Source organism: Pseudophryne corroboree, chromosome 1 (genome assembly GCF_028390025.1).
Source record: "Pseudophryne corroboree isolate aPseCor3 chromosome 1, aPseCor3.hap2, whole genome shotgun sequence".
NCBI classification, from domain to species: domain Eukaryota; kingdom Metazoa; phylum Chordata; class Amphibia; order Anura; family Myobatrachidae; genus Pseudophryne; species Pseudophryne corroboree.
The window spans coordinates 301,244,568-301,265,191 of NC_086444.1; the positions used below are offsets into that span (position 1 = coordinate 301,244,568).

At 46.8% G+C, this 20,624-nt stretch overlaps 1 protein-coding gene across 2 annotated transcripts in view; it reads right to left on the reverse strand.

Annotated features, from left to right (window-relative positions):
* Positions 1 to 20,624, reverse strand: part of RAD9B (RAD9 checkpoint clamp component B) — a 285,854-nt gene that overhangs the window by 25,846 nt on the left and 239,384 nt on the right. For both annotated transcript variants that reach the window (XM_063964402.1, XM_063964401.1), the window contains one exon: positions 6,912 to 7,018. In XM_063964402.1, the coding sequence (XP_063820472.1) occupies positions 6,912 to 7,018 (107 nt within the window). The remainder of the gene's footprint in view (positions 1 to 6,911; positions 7,019 to 20,624) is intronic.

The window sequence follows — 20,624 nt, forward strand, 5'->3', positions numbered from 1 at the left end:
CTCATTCCGAGTTGTTCGCTCGCTAGCTGCTTTTAGCAGCCGTGCAAACGCTAAGCCGCCGCCCTCTGGGAGTGTAACTTAGCTTAGCAGAAGTGCGATCGAAAGGATCGCACAGCGGCTACAAAATAATTTTGTGCAGCTTCAGTGTTGCTCCTGACCTACTCCTAGCTTGCGATCACTGCAGACTATTTAATTCCTGTGTTGACGTCACGAACACGCCCTGCGTTCGGCCAGCCACGCCTACGTTTCACCAGTCACGCCTGCGTTTTTATCTGGCACGCCTGCGTTTTTTCACTCACTCCCTGAAAACGGTCAGTTGACACCCAGAAACACCCACTTCCTGTCAATCACTCTGCGGTCAGCAGTGCGTCTGAAAAGCGTCGCTAGACCTTGTGTGAAACTACATCGTTCATTGTAATAGTACGACGCGTGTGCGCATTGTGCCGCATACGGATGCGCAGAACTGCTGATTTTTTTGCCTAATTGCTGCGCTGCGAACGAAAGCAGCTAGCAATCAACTCGGAATGAGGGCCATAGTGTGGCATACACTACAGAGTTTGTGTTTACCCATGCTTACAGTAATCACAATAACATACACACAGACAGTAATACTGCCCCTACTGTATGTGAGAGGAGACACACAGAGAGAGACACCAGCACACCCCTAGCTGTACAACCCCAGTGAAGCTGTCAGCTATTTATATTACAGTGAAACACTAGTAAATTCTGTCCTGTAGAGGATCCAGATTGTGTACAATAGCGGCTCTCCCCCTCTGCTACACCCTATACCAGTTTTCCAGCGTGTCTTGTGAGTCAGGAAGAGCTGTGTGCGCCAAAATGCCTCTGGTCTTGCTCTGAGGTAGCTCTTCCCCCCCCCCCCCCCCCCCCCCCAATCAGGGCCGGTGCAAGGTCTCGCTGCACCCTAGGCCAATCTTCAGCCTAGTGCCCCCTAACCTGCAAACCCCCACCACTACCTCTTGGAGAGGAGATGCAGGTGGCCACTAGGTGGGCTGGGATGATTTGCATCATTATACATATACAGACAAAAGTGACAACGCTCAAGGACTTTTAAAAGTTTTTGTGACTTTGCTCACAATATACTTTCACTTAAAAAGTCCTTGAGTGCCATCTATTCTTTATATACTCTATAATACTGTATATGGGGTCTGGTGGGGATGTTTAATTAGGGTTGGCTAAGGGATGCCACCGGACAGAAAACCGAAAGCAGCATACGGACTACCATAATACCGAAATTTGAATGAAATTAATTAACCTTACCCCTTAGTCTAACCCTCCCTCCCCCCAGCCTAACCCTAACCCTCACCGTCATACTAACATTCAGGATGCTGGCTGTCGGGATTCTGAATGCAACATCCCATCCGCCGGTATACCACCTACATCCCTTTAATTGTATGTGTATACGTACATATATTTGTAGGCTCCTTATTGTGTTCAATCCCACCATTTGCAAGTTCATTACTAACCCACTGTCAGGAACTGGTGCAGACTGAGCAGGCTGACAAGCTGAATAGTAGTTTTCAGGTAACGAGCTGTAATTACAGAATCCAGACACCTGTGAAGTCAGTTGCTGAGTGCAGGAGCAAAGGCACTGGGAGACAACTATGCAGGAGCTAGCTGTGACCTGTAGTTCCACAAACTGAAGCAAAGGTAATTATAACAATAACAAAACACGATGTCCTGTGGTAATCCATGTAATTTAAAGATATGTTGGATAAACAAGGTTGCCAATTCCGTGGCACTGGGGAGCTTGCGAAGAGGAACAAAGTGAGCCATCTTACTGAACCGGTCTACCACAACCCAAATGGTATTGTACCCCGATGACTTGGGAAGATCAACCACAAAGTCCATAGAAATATGGGACCAAGGTCTTGAGGGAACCGTAAGAGGCGTAAGATGTCCCATGGGAGCTTTACGAGGAGTTTTATGTTGAGCACAGATCTCACAAGCAAGAATGAACTCTCTAACATCTTGATACATAGAAGGCCACCAAACTGAGCGAGACAATAAATCCAGAGTCTTAGAAATCCCTGGATGCCCAGAGACTCTTTTTACATGAAATTCAGATAAAACTGCTTTCCTGTACTCTTTAGGGACAAAGAGGAGTCCTGAGGGAGTCCCCATGGGTGCAAGAGACTGTTTGGCTTGAATCTGGGTGACTAAATCTTGAGCAAGACCAGCATGGATATTGGAAACAGGAATAATTGGTTCAGAAGAGCAGGATGAATTTTGAATTGGAAGGAAGCTTCGTGACAAGGCATCTGCTTTAAGATTCTTCGATCCTGGCCGATAGGAGATCACATAGTTGAATCTAGTGAAGAATAATGCCCATCGTGCCTGTCTTGGATTCAGTCCTTGGCTGACTCAATATAGGATAAGTTTTTATGGTCAGTGAGGATTGTAATCACGTGTCTCGCCCCTTCCAACCAGTGCCTCCATTCTTCCAGAGCCCACTTGATAGCAAGCAGTTCACGATTTCCAACATCATAGTTGGCTTCGGCAGGAGAGAACTTTCTGGACAGAAAAGAGCACGGGTGAAGTTTAGAATCCACTGGATCTATCTGTGATAGGACTGCTCCCACTCCCACTTCAGAAGCATCCACTTCCATAACAAAAGGCAGGTCAGGATTTGGATGACTAAGAACAGGTGCAGATATAAAGGCTTTTTTTAACTTGAGAAAAGCTTGTAGAGCTGAAGGTGACCAATGTGACGGATCCGCACCTTTCTTGGTCAAAGCAACAATAGGTGCAACAATGTCTGAAAATGAACGAATAAATCTCCTGTAATAATTAGCGAACCCAAGAAAGCGTTGTATAGCTTTAAGGTTAGTAGGTTGTGCCCAATCTTGAATTGCTTGAAGCTTACTGGTATCCATGGAGAACACCTTGGGAGAGATGATGTATCCTAAGAAAGCGACTTCCTTCACTTCGAATTCACATTTTTCTAACTTGGCGTATAGATGGTGCTCCCGGAGCTTTTGCAACACCATCTGGACATGGACTCGATGCTGCTCCAGTGACCGTGAATATATCAGGATGTCATCCAAGTAGACCACAACAAATTTTCCTAGGAATTCTCGGAGCACATCATTGATAAAATCTTGGAAGACGGCAGGAGCATTTGACAATCCAAATGGCATAACAAGGTATTCATAATGCCCAGAATGAGTGTTGAAGGCCGTCTTCCACTCGTCACCGGCCTTAATTCGTATGAGGTTATATGCCCTCCGCCATCCGGAGTTGATCAAACAACACGGAGATCAAAGGCAAAGGATAAGAATTCTTAACAGTGATTTTGTTGAGTCCTCTATAATCAATGCATGGACGTAAGGAGCCGTCCTTTTTTGCCACAAAGAAGACTCCTGCTCCTACTGGTGATTTTGAGGGACGAATAAACCCTTTGCTTAGGTTCTCCTGAATATAGTCTTCCATGGCTTTAGTTTCTGGCAAAGAAAGAGCATATAATCTACCCTTAGGTAATTTATCTTCGGATACCAGACTGATGGCACAGTCGTAAGGTCGATGGGGGGGGAAGAGTATCCGCCTCTTTCTTGGAGAAGACATCCGCAAATGAATGATATGGAGTCGGTAGCCCCTCTGGTATAACTTGAGAGCATCGCACTGGCAGGGACAGACATCTTCCTGTGCATTCTGTTCCCCACTGTAAGAGTTCTCCTGTCTTCCAGCAGATGGATGGATTATGGGATTTCAACCATGGAAGCCCTAGGACTATGGAGGCCATGGGGCAATTGACAAGGAGGAAAATAATCTTCTCCGAATGCAGAAGACCAGTAGTTAAATGAACAGGAGGAGTTTGCTGAGACACTTGCCCACTGAGGAGGGGGTTACCGTCAAGGCCACAAATAGTCACAGAAGGCTTCATCTTTAGTATAGGAATGTTCCAGGACCGGGCGAAAGAGATATCCATAAAGTTGGCAGCTGCACCACAATCAACAAAAGCCTTGACTGCAACTTGCTGAGTAGGTAGACTAATTTGAACTGGAAGCAAGACTGAATTTTTTGGAGAGATTCCAGCCAGACCCAGGAGTAACTCCCCTTTTACCCCTGGGTCTTGTCTTTTCCCGACTTCAGGGTGCAAACATTAGCAAAATGACCCTTTGCTCCACAATATAAGCATAGGCCCATCGATCGCCTACGAGATTTTTCCTGAGCAGAAAGACTTAAGGCCCCAATCTGCATGGGTTCACTGGAATCTTCGGCTTCTTCCAAGGCTACTGCTGAGGGAGATGGTGACCCTCCACCTTTTTCCATCCTCCGTTCCCTGATCCGACGATCTACTCGAATTGCTAACTGCATGAGCTTGTACAGGGTTTCAGGAGTAGGATACTGGACAAGGTAGTCTTTAATTTGCTCAGTGAGGCCTAAGCGTAACTGACTTCGGAGGGCTGGATCATTCCAACCACTATCACCTGCCCATCTGCGAAACTCAGTGCAGTATACCTCGGCCGTGTTTTTCCCTTGTCTCAGGGCTCGTAAGTGAGCCTCTGCAGAAGCTGCTCGGTCCGGGTCATCATAAAGAATTCCTAGGGCGCTAAAAAGGCATCCACTGTGTGCAAGGCGGGATTCTCCATTTTCAATCCGAACACCCAGGACTGGGGTTCCCCCTGCAGGAGGGAGATGATGATACCTACTCGCTGAGCCTCAGAACCAGACGATAATGGCCGGAGTCTGAAATATAGCTTGCAGCTATCACGGAAATTCTGGAACTGTTTCCGGTCACCTGTAAACCGATCTGGAAGATGCAGCTTTGGTTCAGGCACAGGAGCTCTGGTTACAACCAATGACCTGCTATTTTCTTCTTGGGTGGAAACTCGGAGCTTTAGATCTTGCAGTTGCTGCGTCAAATTTTGTATTTGACCAGCCAAGATTTGAGCCGGATTTTGTGACGGGTCCATGCCCAGGAAGTGGTGGGCCAGTTATAATGTCAGGAACTGGTGCAGAATCCGGAATTCGGGATCAGGTACCAAGTGGTTGACGTTACCCAGAACAGAGGCGCGGAGTCTAACACGCCGGAAGGTTTTCACCAGGGAACCCCGCAAGGGGATATGGGCTTCGCGGCTTCCGACGTGCAGGTCGCGGCCCCCTGTCTGGGTCACTTGATACCTGAACTGGACTAGAGTTATGGTAGAGGTGTTGTATATGATCAGCCGCAGGGATACACAGGAACAAACAGGAACTGGAGAAGGTGGCAGGGTGCACACGGCCAGATGGTACGCTGGGGCTGTGGAGATGGAACAGCAGCAGGCACTCCAGGGGTGACACAGGAGGTAGCGGCACACGGACGGACTGGGGTGCAGACACTTGGAGACAGGGTAACGGCAGTCGGCAGACTAAAGTCGTTAGCAAGATGTTGAAGCTGGAATTCAATACTGGAACAAGGCAATACCCACTGGACAGATGAACTGAGACCAGAGAGGAACCAGAGAGCAGAACACCACATGGAGTAGCTATAACTGGCAAAGCTTCTTGGGATTGAGAGGCTTAAAAGAACAGGCTGGACCAATCAGTTGTGAGCACCAGACAGGCCCCCAGTAATTGATATAACATGCAGCTGCAGTGCAGACTGAGCAGGCTGACAAGCTGAATAGTAGTTTTCAGGTAACGAGCTGTAATTACAGAATCCAGACACCTGTGAAGTCAGTTGCTGAGTGCAGGAGCACAGGCACTGGGAGACAACTATGCAGGAGCTAGCTGTGACCTGTAGTTCCACAAACTGAAGCAAAGGTAATTATAACAATAACAAAACATGAGTGCTCAGGATTGTAACACCCACATACAGAGATATCCTTCAGTTTTTTGCTAGATGAATTCAGTGGTGCCCCCCACTGGCTGGCGCCCCTAGGCAGCCGCCTAACGCTGCCTAATGGTAGAGCCGGCCCTGCCCCCAATACTGGCAACGTCTCTAATCATGCTTAAAAACATTGCACCAATGCTAGTTTGAGCCATCCTGAGCCAGTGTACTCGGGGGGCTCTAGCTGGTCCAGTATGCCGCTCCTGCGTTCAGCCGCACTTTGAACCGGGGCCCCCGGGTTGTACTCACCACAGACGTCACCTTCAGGCTAGTGTTAGGGGTGTGCTGCGTGCTGCGATTGCAACAGCCTAGGCGCAGTGCCCCGCTGAACAACAACCTCTCAGGACGGTGGTCCTGCAGCGGGGAAGCGGTTCTGCACCTCATTCCCCCCTAACTTCCCACAGTACAGGTATGCTGTTGCCCAAACAGCATACTGAAAATAATAACAGTTTAAAAGAAATTGAAGAAAACTCTCTGGAGCTGCAGAGATGTACATCCTCTCCTGTGGGCACTTTTTTCTAAACTGCCTGTGGGAGAGGGCATAGAGGGGAGGAGCCAGCACACCCAGCTGAAGAAATTTAAAGTGCACCGGCTCCTTTGGACCCCGTCTACACCCCATCGTACTAAGTCTCCCCAATATCCCTTATGGATGCTAGAGAAACTGAGTTTACCAAACTCTACCATTACGATCCTGGATTTAAAAATATCCATACTTGAACACAGGTGACTCAATTAGTACATCAGCCATTTTGATTTAACCCTCTGGACTCAAGCATGGCTATCCTTAAAACCTGGACTGTATTGGTGGGAACCTCTATTCTATAACCTTTAACGGGCCCTACACACCCGGCGATGTGCCGCCAAGGTGCCCGCCGGCCGTTAAGGCCGACAGGTGACCCGGCAGCGCAAGGGGGGGGGGGGTGGATAAGTTAGATCTTTAAGTGTATAGGACCTATAACTGGTAGAGTGTGTGTACAGAGATAGATATATAGACATATTTCACACACAAACATAGGAGTTTTATCATGCTTTGTAAATAATCTTGAAGCAATATGAGTAATTACAGTATCTTTGCACTTACCCTGACTTCCTTTAAACAAAATGTTATTTCAGTATCAACCCCAATTTGAAAGTAATCAAATTCATCAGGACTTAACTGTATTTCTGTATGCATTCCTTTAGAAAAGCCTGCAGGAAAAAAAGGTTAAATGCACACTATGAATAGATCTCACCAAGTATACCATGTGGTTTAGATTAGGGAAACAGTGTACAATGGAAGTTATTCAGATGTGGATGGATCGAGCATCACTGCTGCTTACTTGGTGGCTGCCCTAAAGAGTTAATACATCAAAAGCAGAGCCTTGTAACAAGAGTATTTATTTGGACCGCAGAGTATCTGCAGCTCGTCTCTAAACACATATGCAGGTGCCTGCAATACTGTCAATGTGCTCTACGCAGGTGGAGTAGGGCTGCTGTGGGCAACCAGCCAGTGCTGGAGAAGGCGGGTGGAGATGGGCTGTGGAGTGTGACTTTCAAAAGGTAAAGGGCTGTGTGTTGGGGAAGGTGGGGGGGGGGGGGGGGGGGTGCTGAGAGGGAGAATTTGGGTGGAGAAGCACTGCTGTGCGCTGTCAGTCAGGGTTGGAGAAGATAGGCAGAGAAAGGCTGTGGGGAGAGACTGGGAGAGAGAATTTGGGCGGAGAAGAGGGCTGTTGGGAGGGCCTGGGAGGGAGAAGGCGGTAGAGAAGGGCTGTGTGGAGGGACTGAGCGTGAGACAATAGGCAGAGAAGTGCTGTGTGGTGGAACAGCTGGTAAGGGGATGTATGTTCCCCATTTGGACACTGCTTATGGCAACCCCAGGCAGCGACCTTACTGCGCCTCTAATGGGGTGGCGCCCTTGTTTGGCCACTCTGTTTGAATGGCCCTCAAGCCGGCCCTGATATTATATACACTCATGTGCCATAAAAAACTGAGACACCTGTGTAGTAAGTAGGTCATCCTTTGAAGCGGATTACAGCATTAACACGATGGGGCATGACTCTACAAGCTCACTGAAGTACTGTGTAGATAGTATATACCATATTACCTGAATAATGGTCTACAACTCCCTAATATTCGCCTGGTGGGTACTTACCATTGATAGCATTTAAACCACATCCCACATGTGCTGTATTGGGTTCAAATCTGGTAAACAAAGGTACCAACTCATGAAAGCCAAACTCAGAGAAATCCCACTCTAGCTATTATCAGATGGCTATGGATCTTTGCAGTGGCACACTGTCATGCTGAAAGAGCCTGCTCCCAGGTAATTCCACCAAATCAACACAGGTTTCAGATTGGGATGAAATTTGGTAAATTTATTGATGCCTTGGGTGTGAAGATAACTTAAAAATTTCAGGCTGATAAGTAGACTGGTTTTGAAGTTGTATGCCTTTACAGCTGCAATTTTTGAATAAAAAATTTGCTATTAACGTTTTTTATTTCATTTGCAGCTCACATAACTAAGCTAGAGTTGTGCAAGGTCTCATTTTAAACCACTTTTTATGGGCTTTCATATGATATATTACACAGCAGTATGTTTCAATAAAAATGTAAAACCATTATGGACTTCCAGTGGGCGGACCCTGGGATGGCCGTGTTTTAGTGGAGCTCTCAGTCTCCCGCTGCTATTACAGCTTCCAGCGCGGACGGCACCGTGTAACCGGGACCATACCCTGTACCGGAGGCCAGCGGAGATAGTGGTGGGTAAGAGGTGTCCATCTCCCTGGCTCCCCACTGCCTCCTTCCCCGGAATCTCAGCACTGCCTGAGGTGCATACTGCCCGCGGCCGCCATCTTGGATGCGGCCAGGCGTCCTCTCATCACTACACTGTTGCTTTCACTGTTGGTGCCAAGGACATAGCGGATTATCGTTCGCTAACAGCACCTATGTGACACCCTTTCAGCCATCCTTTCCGTCTCCCTGCTGCCTCCTTCCCCTGGATCCCCGGCATCAGTGGAGGTGCACACTACTTGAGGCCGCCAGTGTCCCCTGCTGCAGCCCCATTACCTGCTTTCTCCACCGCCGGCACTGCAGCCGCCGCTGCCTGACGGGTCCCGGCGATACTGGTGTGGTGCTCCCCGGACGCTCTCCCCGGCTTTTTCCCGCCACCTGCTGAGATGTGTATGATAGGTGGCTACCTGCCTGTCACCCACCGGGTGCCCTCCACTGCAGCCTCATCGCTCCCTACAATTGGAATCAACGGCAGCACCATCGCCCCTGAAGTACGTTTATTATTTCCCTGGCTCATCACCGCCTCCCTCTCTGATGCCCCGGAGCTAATTACGGAGCACACTGCCCACGGCCGCCATCTTGATTATGGCCGGACGGTCCTTGCTGCGGCCCTGTCCCTAACCCTACAACTACTGCTGGCAGCAAAAGTCCGGAGATGATCAACTGGGGACCTCGCTCTCTCCCTGACTACCCACTGCACCACCTGCATTGGACTCTTGGCACGTACAGGGAGCTACATCTCCCGCAGCTGCCATACTGCTGCCTGAGGTGATAGTTGTGTGGGGGATTTCCTGCACAGCCCCCACCTTAATACTACCAGTTGCACAATTCCCCCCACTTTACCGTACATCACCCATAGCAACCACACCAACATTGTTTGGCCACCCTCTGCCACAGCCTATCTTTATCAGAGTGCTGTGGCGCGGCAGGACATATCGTTGGCTGTTACGCCCCTTTCCAACCTGCTGGGATTGCAGGACTTTACTTAAAGAAGACAGGGACCGCTCCACTTGGCATTGTCTGTTGCTCCCTCTCTCTACTACTGCCCTGGCTTGGTCATTGGGGCCCCGGATCAAGTTGTCGATGTTTAATTAATTGCCACTCTTCTCTACATGTTACAATAAGTGTTAGTACAAGTAACGACCTGTGTTGTCCTATAATGAACAGCTGCGCCTTCCACAAGGACACTACATTGTTTGACTTGACTTTGTAAGGAAAAATACTCCCTGCTCAGCAGGATTTCTGACTTTGCTGTTCTTTTGTAAAGTGCTATTACATCTCCCTGATCTCATAGATAAATATGTGTCAAAACCCCTGAAAGGGGACCGGGGAGCTGCGACAGCAAAAACCAGAGACACCGGAGCTTCGGTTTCGATTCCCTCCAGCCCTCCACCTTCTCTGCCAGGTGACAACGTTATAGAGGGTGTAGCTGATCCTTCCAAATACACAACTGCTTCTGTTAGCTAGAGCACAGGAAATCTCTGACTTACTCTCTCCGCTACTAGACAAGAAACTTGCTGGTTTAAAAGATACCATTGACTCCACTATGACGCAGCTGAAAGAATATTGGGGGTCATTCCGAGTTGATCGTAGCTGTGCTACTCATCGCTCCCCGGCCCGCAGCGGCTGCGCGTGATGTCACGCAGCCGCCGCGGCCCGCCCCCCCAATGGTCTGGCCATGCCTGCGTTGGCCGGACTGCGCCCCCTAAACGGCGGCTTAACGCCGCCATCCAGCCCCCTCCCGCCCAGCGACCGCCTCTGCCTCAGAGGCGATCGCTAGGCAACGACAGCTGGCATGTGCCGGCACACTGCGGCACCGGCGCATGTGCAGTTCCGACCCCATCGCTGCGCTGCGAGAAACTGCAGCGAGCGATCAGGTCGGAATGACCCCCATAGGCCCTCATTCTGAGTTGATCGCACCAAGCAACTTTTTGCTGCTGGTGCGATCAACTAATCTCTGCCTATGGGGGATTGTATTTTAGCATAGCAGGGCTGCGATCGCTTGTGCAGCCCTGTTATGCTAAAAAAATTTAACTCAAAACAAGACCAGCCCTGGACATACCCTGTGCGACGGATCCAGCGATGATGGGTCCGGCTTTGACATCACACCTCCGCCCTCCGTTTGCCTGGACACGCCTGTGTTTTACTTACCACTACCCGAAAATGGCAGCAAACAGTAAGTTGTGGCCCCGGTCCGCCCTCTTGCTGTCCATATTCTTGTGGTCGCCACTGCGACCGCTTTCTTCTCTGTCAGCGTTGTTGCCCAGCAACCTCTGTCACCGGGCAATGACACGCATGCGCATTCCAGACCCGTTCGCACTGCAGCGAAGAACCGCTGCGTGCAAATGGATCAGGATGACCCCCCATAGCACACATCTTGACGAAGTTGAGCAGTGAGTCTCCAATCTTGAGGATGATCTCACTACTGCTTGCTCCATCATCAATACCCATGAAGCCTCCATTGCTGCCATGCAAGACAAGCTTGAGGATTTAGAGAATCGTAACTGTCGTGACAATCTTCGCATGATTGGCTTGCCAGAGTCGGTTAAACCCAAAGAGCTACTGACCCTGATCTCTACATGGCTACCGACAGAGCTGGACTGGATGACCAATGGAGAACCGATAGTTATTGAACGGGCCCACCGCGTTGGCCCTGATCGCCAAGTGGACCGTCGCAGACCCAGACCAGTCATATTTAAATTTCTCAATTATGTGGATAAAGTCAGGGTGATGTAGGCGTACCGCAAAGCACAAGGGCTCTTCTACCATGGTGACAAATTGCTTCTTTTCCAGGATTTTTGTTACAATGCAAGATCCTCTTTGATACAGGGATTCGCTTTGCATTGCTCTATCCAGCGAAGCTTCGTGTACAGTACAATTGGAAATGTCATCTGTTCGACTCAGTGACTGCCGCAATGACTTTTGTTGATTGTTTACAGAGTTCTTCCTCGCCTGCCTCTAGGTCTGGGGACTGACATTACATTTTGATCGCAAGTATCATACCTGTTACATACTTGTTACACCTCACTTACCACTTTTATGTATGGTAATATGTTGTTACTGATGCTCTCTATTTGCTCTTCACATGCCATTATTATTTCTTTGTTTGGTTATTTCTATTTGAAATTACTCTGGACTACTCGGAGTATATTTCCCTCCCTTTCTTCCTCTTTCCCCTTCCCCCCTCCCTCCCCCCCCCCCTTCTTCTCACTGTTTGGAATACTGTTTTTGATTTGTTACAGGTCATACAGACCTATGTTCTGGGTTCGTAAAATGATGAAAAATGGACGTACTGCACTGTATTGTTTAACAGTGTTTATGGTTTTATTACTATGGCACAGGTTATCTCTTATCACCTCTAGTCGGGTTTCCCTGCTCGCTGGGGCATGGGAAACTGTGCAACTAGCTTTATTTCTGTTGCTTGTGTCCAACAGGACAGGTATTGGTTAATTCAGAGGTTATCATGGCTACTTCTTCTATGAATAAAACATGTATCAAATTCCTTACATGGAATGTGGAAGGTCTTAACACGCCGATAAAACGTAGAAAAATATTGCAACATCTGAAGCGCCTGAAGCCAGATGTGGCGATGTTGCAGGAGACCCATTGGAAAATGGGGAATCCTAATATACTTAGGGATATTTGGATTCATGATTACAAATCGGATTCTTTTACCTCAAAGAAAAGGGGGGGGTGATTATATTTAATAAATCCCTCTGTGAATTTCCATTATTTTAAATAAACATTTACAATGCCAGCGTTAATATATACTGCGGACGCAAGGCGCATCTTATTACCATATACGCTAATAGTACGCTGAATGTCGCAGCACTATGTCCCTTAAGAGAAAGCAAGTACTCACACACATGGTATACTGAGGTCCAACGCTCAGAGATATATATATATATATATATATATATATATATATGTATTTGATATTAAAAGGTATACATACAAAATAACATATGTCCAGTATATCATTCAGTATAACATAAATAAGTATAAGATAGGGTTACAGAGTTACAGTTACATGGGAAGCAGTCACAGCCAGTATACATCACCCTTTGCTCAGTGGACAGTCACCTCCATTTTAAAATCAGCAACCAACTGAGCTTCCTGGTAAGGGACTTATATACTGTGTATTGGGGAAGGTACATGTCTGGGGCTGGGTCTTCTTCTATTGGTCCAGGGGTGGGACATATCCAGTACACTGGGGATCATTGGTCGGCTCAAACGATGGGAGATGACTAAGTCCTGCGATGTCTTGTTTACATCTGAGTTCCCGCCCCAAGACCTGTCAAACCCACCACATTATCATACAGTAATAACTCGTTGCCGCAATATGAGACAATATCCTCACAACCACCGGATTACTGCTTATGTGACCCTGAACAATTTGATCCCACACATGATATATTTATGCAATCCCATCCTCGTGATATATATATATATATATATATATATATATATATATATATATAGTTTCAATTACAAGTACGTTATGAAATATATATATAAACCGTGGGTTTGATGTGTTTAAAACTATGTGTAGGAGAATATAAATGTTATTCATTTGACATATCATACATCAAGTCTGGTCTGTACGATATTGAATGTCACCTATTGGTGGTCTTGCTTAATTTATTTAAAGGTATTAAGCAAACAAGGGTCTGGCTTGTGTTTGGGGTGTGTATGTTATATTGTGTTCTTGTTTGTTCTGACCTCTAGTGTAACAATGACAGTCCAGTATCTATTGACTCAATACACGACAATTGTTTGAGCTTACAGTAAGGCACACATAAGGTGTTTATCTTCCCAACAAAACAAAAGTCTGTGAGTAAAGAACCCTCCATTGTATGTTTACAATGGCTGTTTACGCCATCTGATATGTTTAAGACTCTATTTGATGTGTATTTCTGGAGATACTACATTTGAGTGTGTGTAAGAGAGATTTGCTATTTTGTGACAGTATGATATTTATTAACAAATGCATCTTCTGCCGTAATGCGCACAGTAACTTGCCGTTATGGTCATTCGCGCCTTACCGTATTGACGCATGCATCTTAGATGCATCCATTAATAAATGCCATAGCGTATTCTAAATATTGAAATATGCAATTTGACTTTGACACCTCAGATATTCTATTCTAGATACCCTTGAAGATGAAGAAGGTAGACATTTGTTTGTAAAATTGCGGTTAGAAGGGGAGCTCTATACCCTAGCAACCCTATACGCTCCGAATGCAGATTATAATGTCATCTTTACATACATTTATGTCCACCTGCAGGACTGGACTGAGTAGTTAAGGAATTGGGGATGACTCCGCACCAGTCTAACATGGATACAAATTTTATTATTAAATCAGGACTAGCAATTCATATTTTATGTGGCTAATTGCTCACTATTAAACCCACTGGTTGTGCACCGAAGAGTCAATAATCATTTGAAGTACAAGGAAAAAAGAAAGAAGACTCTTGGTTGGTGCACTCTTAAGAAAAAAGGACGTATGGCAGTATGAATTATAGTAGAAGCGTAAAATTTTACTTTTATTAAGAACAATAAAATATAATCTCCTAACAGATAACAATTAAAAATGAGAAAACACTGATGAATATCAGTGTAATTATGAGCAGCAGTGGTGACGGGAATGAATAACTCTTGTGAACAATCCTAAATTGAATAGCTCTGCGCAACCTATATAGGCTTGTGCTTTTTTATGCTGTTGGTTATCCTAATTGTTCATATACAAAGTATAGATCAAATTATATCAAAAACGGGTCTCAGAATCACATTCTTTATCTATGCAGCAAAAAAAGAGAGTTAAAGGGCTGGTGGGTTGGCCGCCAATGGTAAGTGGGAAAAAGAGTAAAGCAACAGAGTGAATCTGCTGTCAATGTTAGACCAGAGTGTCCCCAAATCTCCAGCCTACTACACCGAGTATTCCCAGGTGGTCTCCCGCCTGGTACTGACACGGCCCTATACTGTATAGCTTCCATGATCAAACAAGATTGGGCACTTGCAGTATGGTGTGATAGTAGGTCAAAGGAGTACTGATTGCCTCCTTTCCAGAATCATTGAGCAGAGTTCATGAAATAATGGAGATATTGAGAGGAATAGGGCGGGATCTGCTGTTGGCGTTAGGCAGTAGGGTAAACCTACCAGTTGGAGAACTGCCATAGGTAAATTTACTGGATCACCAATGAGAGTCCCTGAAAGGAAATATCGAATGGGTGTTCTCTGATGTACCTAGTGGCGGTAAAGAAACACACAGCACACATGGCCTGGCCTGGGGACTGGAGGTGAATTATTATTGCTTGTTACAGCTGGTACCAGTTCGAACAACATTTTTCATGTAACAATTGTACTAGGACATTGTAAAGTTTAGAGCAATATTAATAGATAAACATTGGGACATAAGGTCCAATATACAGAATTAAACTAGTAACAGTTACCCCTGTAGAAAAGCAATTGTAATTGTGCCAATAGTGCAGTAATCAAACATAAAGCAATAGAAAATTTCACCCGCATTCAATGTGTAAACCCAAAGACATGGGGTTACTTGAGTGCCTTCAGAATTGAATAATTATAAATGATACCTGTGTGTAAACATGGGGGTATGGTAGGACTAAGACAGGCAGTGTGCCTAGGGAGTCACAGCCATGTCAATAATACAACTACTATAATTATTATTTTGCACAGGCAACTGTGAAACAGGTTTAGAGACAGCACTATACATATGAACACAAAGCATTAACGTCTCGGTGCACTCAAAATATGTCTGCAACTGGAGTTGAAGCAAACCATCAAATTCAACAATATTTGTGTGTAGGCATGGAGAGAAATATTTTTTGTAGCAGCACTTGCATACAATTGCGGAGGTGGAGATTTGTATTGGTACAGTGGCCAATTAGATCAAAATAACTTATGTGGTCTCACTGTGAACTGCCTCAGGGCAGTAGGACGTTAGTAATAAGTGTGTCTGAATTAGCACACGGAACATGTCCTGCTGTGTGAAAATGAGGGGTCACCACAGGTCACCTCTATTGGATCCTGTAAACGAAGGGTGTACCGGGGATGGATCAAAAAGGACCCACTGTGAGAAAATGGAGTGGGCTAGGTGACCTGCTAGACTACCGTAGTAACTGTCAAAGGGAGAACCACCTGCTGGTATGAAACTGAAGGGACTGCATATAGACTCACCCGTCCCTGCATATGCTGATGTGCGGTGTGCGCTGTGTGGAGCCCGTACCTCCGCCACCTGTGTTGGAGAGGTCGGAGGTAGCCTGCTGGTACTGCAGCTGTAGGGACCGCATGGTGACTCGCCCGCAATGGGAAGTTGCCACTGTGAGAGGTGCGCTGTGTGAGACTCATCACCGCCGTCGCCCGTACTCCCGGAAGTCACGTTTCACCCGTGGAAAGACCGGGCTTGTTCACTTCCTCCAGGACTGGGCCAAGGGCAGGTTAATTTTAGAAAGGGATTTTAATTCTACGCTGAATTCAATCTTGGATAGATCTGGCGCTCCTAGTGGGAGAGGTCATAATGCCCCGGCAGCCTTGCAATACTTACTATCCTCTTTAAATTTATCTGATCCGTGGCGACATCAACACCCGATCAATCGGGAATACACCTTTTACTCTCACCCATATAACACTTCCACTAGGATAGACTATTGGTTACTTTCTACTGAATTACTCTAGAGTATGTGATTCAAAGGTGGAAAATATAGCTATCTCTGATCACGCACCCACATGGTTCACCCTCTCCCTTGTCACCCCCTAGGGCGGTTTCTTATAACTGGAGATTTCCCTCTTATTTGTTTACAGCCCCTGATTTCAAGTCTTATCTGGAAACTAATTTCCTAAATTATGTAGATGATAATATTCAACACATGGATGATATAAATCTTTTCTGGTCAGCTTCCAAGCCAGTGCTGAGAGGCCATATCATAGCATACATTGCGAATAAGCAAAAGACGCTCACCCATCGGTTTCAGGAACTAGGCCTAGAGCTCACCGAATCCTACGCGACCTTGTTATTATTACCGACGGATGATAACCGTAGGATATACCTTGAAAAGAAACAATTTTATGACACCCTCTGTACGGAAAGCGCTCAATATGCTTTGGATCATCAGAAACACAAATATTTTAGATGGAACAAAGCTGGAAAGCTTTTAGCGAATGTAATTTGTGGCCAATGTCCTATGCCTAGCATTCTTACTCTTCACACTGATACTCAGACACTGTCTGACTCGGTGGATATCGCTAATTCTTTTTTGTATTATTACAAAGAGTTGTATGCTGCCCCCCCAGATGAGCCCGCTGGAGGCATGGCTTTTCTACGGTCGGCGGGCTCTCCTGTGTTGACGGAGGAGGAGCGTGACTCCCTTACGAATCCGATAACTGACCTAGAATTAACAATTATTAAACTGCTTGCCAATGGCAAATCTACAGACCCAGATGGATAAGTGCTGAATGTTATAAGCTGTTATTACCACATGTAACGCCTCACTTGTTGTCTTTATTTAATTTCATATTGTCTGGAAATGATGCTCCCCACCCCCCACCTTTAAACAAGCCCGTATAGTGGTTTTACAGAAGCTAGGAAAAGACCCTACTTTAGTTCAATCTTACCGCCCAATCTCGTTGTTGAACCAAGACTTTAAAATTTTATCTACTATCATGGCAAAAAGATTACAACCCATTTTATCTAGACTACTCCACCAGGGCCGGTGCTGGGGTGTTCGGCGCCCCCCATGCAAACTATAAATTTGCGCCTTCCCATACTTTACAAAGAGACAGCGCACATAATGCTTTTACACATAATGCTCCCTGTAGTAGTGCCGCTTACACATGTAACGCCCCCCTGTGGTAGTGTTGCTTATTCACAAGGCCCCCTGTAGTAGTGGCACTTACACATGTAACGCCCCCTGGAGTAGTCATGCTTACACACCTTAACGCCCCTGTAACAGTGACGCTTATACCAGACCCAGTGACGCTTACACACGTAATGCACCATACAGCAGTGACGCTTAAATACACAACGCACCCTGTAATAGTGACGCTTACACACGCAACACCCCCCTGTACCAGTGACGCTTAAACACACAATGCCCCCTGTACTAGTGATGCTTGCACACGTAACGCCCCCTGTAGCAGTGATGCTTACACACGTAATGCCCCCTGTACCAGTGACACTGACACACATTTTGCTGCACAGTCAAACATACACACATACTGTACATACATTACACACATACAGTACAATCACACATACATATACACACAGAGCCGGCCCTGACCAATTTGGTTCCCTATTTGTTGACCCCCCTCCTCCCAACCAATGCGGCATGGCGCATCACAGATGTGGAGCAGTCTCATGTGAGGGCATTAGGGGGATAAGCATATAGTAGTAGGTGCTGAGATAGGGGGTAAGGGAACAGTATAGAGTGCAGGGCTTTGGGTAAAAACTCAGTAGTGGGAGCAGTGGGTGCAGGGTCAGTGTGGTAAGGAAACAGTAGTGGGAGCAGTGGGTGCAGGGTCAGTGTGGTAAGGACACAGTAGTGGGAGCAGTGGGTGCAGGGTTAGTGGGGTAAGGACACAGTAGTGGGTGCAGGGTCAGTGGGGTAAGGACACAGTAGTGGGAGCAGTGGGTGGTCACACATAGTGATAAACATACAGGGCGGGATTTACTAAAGGGAAAATGCGGTAAAACCCCTGTTTTACCGCATTTTCATATGTACTAACCCCCGACCGCAGCGTTTTCACCCCATAGGGTATCGCCATCTTTTTATGGCAATACCCTATATAAGCCTATGAGATTCTTACCACCGCCGCTGGAGCCCGCCGCATCCCGCCACCGCCCCCGCGCCGCTCACGACGACCACCCTCCCCCCGCATACCTGTGTGCTGCTGCTGTTGCAGCCGCCCTCCTCCTTCTCCCCCGCAGCACAGCCTTGTCTCCTCTCGGCTACAGGGGGGAGGAGGAGGAGGAGCCTGCGGACTCCCTGCACACATCACCTCCCGGGTCTGGGAGGTGATGCAGACCCCCGTTGACCCCCACCGACCCCTGAAGACATCACCGCGGGGGCCACCTATACCGTATTGTGATACTAATCGCATATGTTAGTACATATGCGATTAGTATCGCTGCAGTAGGCGGCGAAGTCTTATAGTACATTCCGCCCACAGTATACTATACACACACTGTACATGCACCGACACACCTATACACCTATATACAAACAGCCACACACTTATACACACAGACACATACTTATATACAGTCACACACATATACACACACAGCCACACATAAATGCTCACAGCCACATATTTAAACACACACAGTCACACACTTATACACATATACACACACTTATACACACAGCCACACACATATACACACAAACACTTATACACACATTCACACAGCCTCACACATACATATATACATACAGCCACACACAGATACCCTTACAGATGGTGCCCCCCCCCCCCCTTACCTTTACACAACACATGGCAGCACATCTTACAGGCAGCAGCTCAGCCTCTGATCCTCCCTCAGCTTCCCACATTGCACAGCAGCAGGCAGCCAGTGACTGCACACACAGCCGTGTAGCCACGCCCCCTACTCGGACTCTCTTAGTTTCACTTTCAAAAGCTTGGATGCTGCTGCTGCAGCTTTCAGTGCAGTGAGTCTCTAACAGGGGAGGGGAGAGGAGGCTTCAGATGCCGGCGCCGCTGCCTGTCATAGAGTGTGACAGGCGCAGCAGACGGCATCAGCAGGCCAGGGAACTCAGCACAGGGTTGCAGAGCGGGTAGAGCGCCTCTCCCCCCTGGCGCCTACCTGCACTGCATCCCTTTGCTGAGCGGTAAGCGCCGGGCCTGTACTCCACCCATCCCAAATAGGTTTCATGAAGGGGAAAACATCGGTACATAATATCCGACAATTAGTAGCAGCTCTGACCAAATCGAGCCACTCTCCACATGGCACGTCTCTGCTGGCGATCTGCGATGCAGACAAGACGTTCGACCGAGTGTCTTGGTCTCACCTGCTGAGAGTACTTCACTGGCAACAATTTGGTATGGGTTTTGTCCGTTTTATTTGTACTTTATACGCCTCGCCCTCTGCATTCCTTACGGTGAATAGGATGAATACCGACACCTTTAATTTACACAGGTACACCAGCCAAGGCTGCCCCCTGTCCCCGCTGCTTTTTAACCTAGCCTAGGACCCACTCATTAGACATTGCCATTTAAACACCACTTGGCAGGGGATTGAGATAGGATCTTATAACCTCAAAGTCTCGACATATACTGATGACTTATTGCTGTATTTCTCAAACCCTCATATAGCTTTTCCTGGTCTGTTACAGCTGTTGGCAACCTTTGAATCTATTTTGGGGTTTTTGATTAACAAATCGAAAGCAGAAGCATTGGCTTTGCACCCGAAAGTGTTACAGGACTGGAATGTTCCGTTTCCTTTCTGCTGGGCAGACCAGAAAATTACATACCTGGGGCTTCAAATCCCCATTAATCCATCTAACCTATACATGAACAACTTCCTGCAAATTATTACTCGTACCTTAGCTGCTTTTCAGGCTTGGAAACATTTATCTCTTTCGTACCTAGGAAGGTATCCGGTTGATAGATAGACAGTGTCTAGTTAGACAGTCAATAGATAGACACCATATTAGGCATTAGGTCAACAGAGTCAAAAGGTCGACATGAAAAAGGTAGACAGTACAAAAGGTCGACAGGGTCAAAAGGGTCAAAAGGTCGACATGAAAATGGTCGACATAAAAAAAGATAGACAAATGTTTTGTTTTTTTATTTAACATGTTTTTTTACTATTTCGTACCTTCTCTATGCATGTCAGCATAGAGTTGGTTATAAACCTTGTGGAGACGCAGCGAGCCACCGAGCCTGAAGCGTGGTGAGCGAAGTGAGCCCCACAAGGGTATGCCTTTCTACAATTGGGGGTCCCAGATGACAAAATTATCCACACAAACCACAAAAATG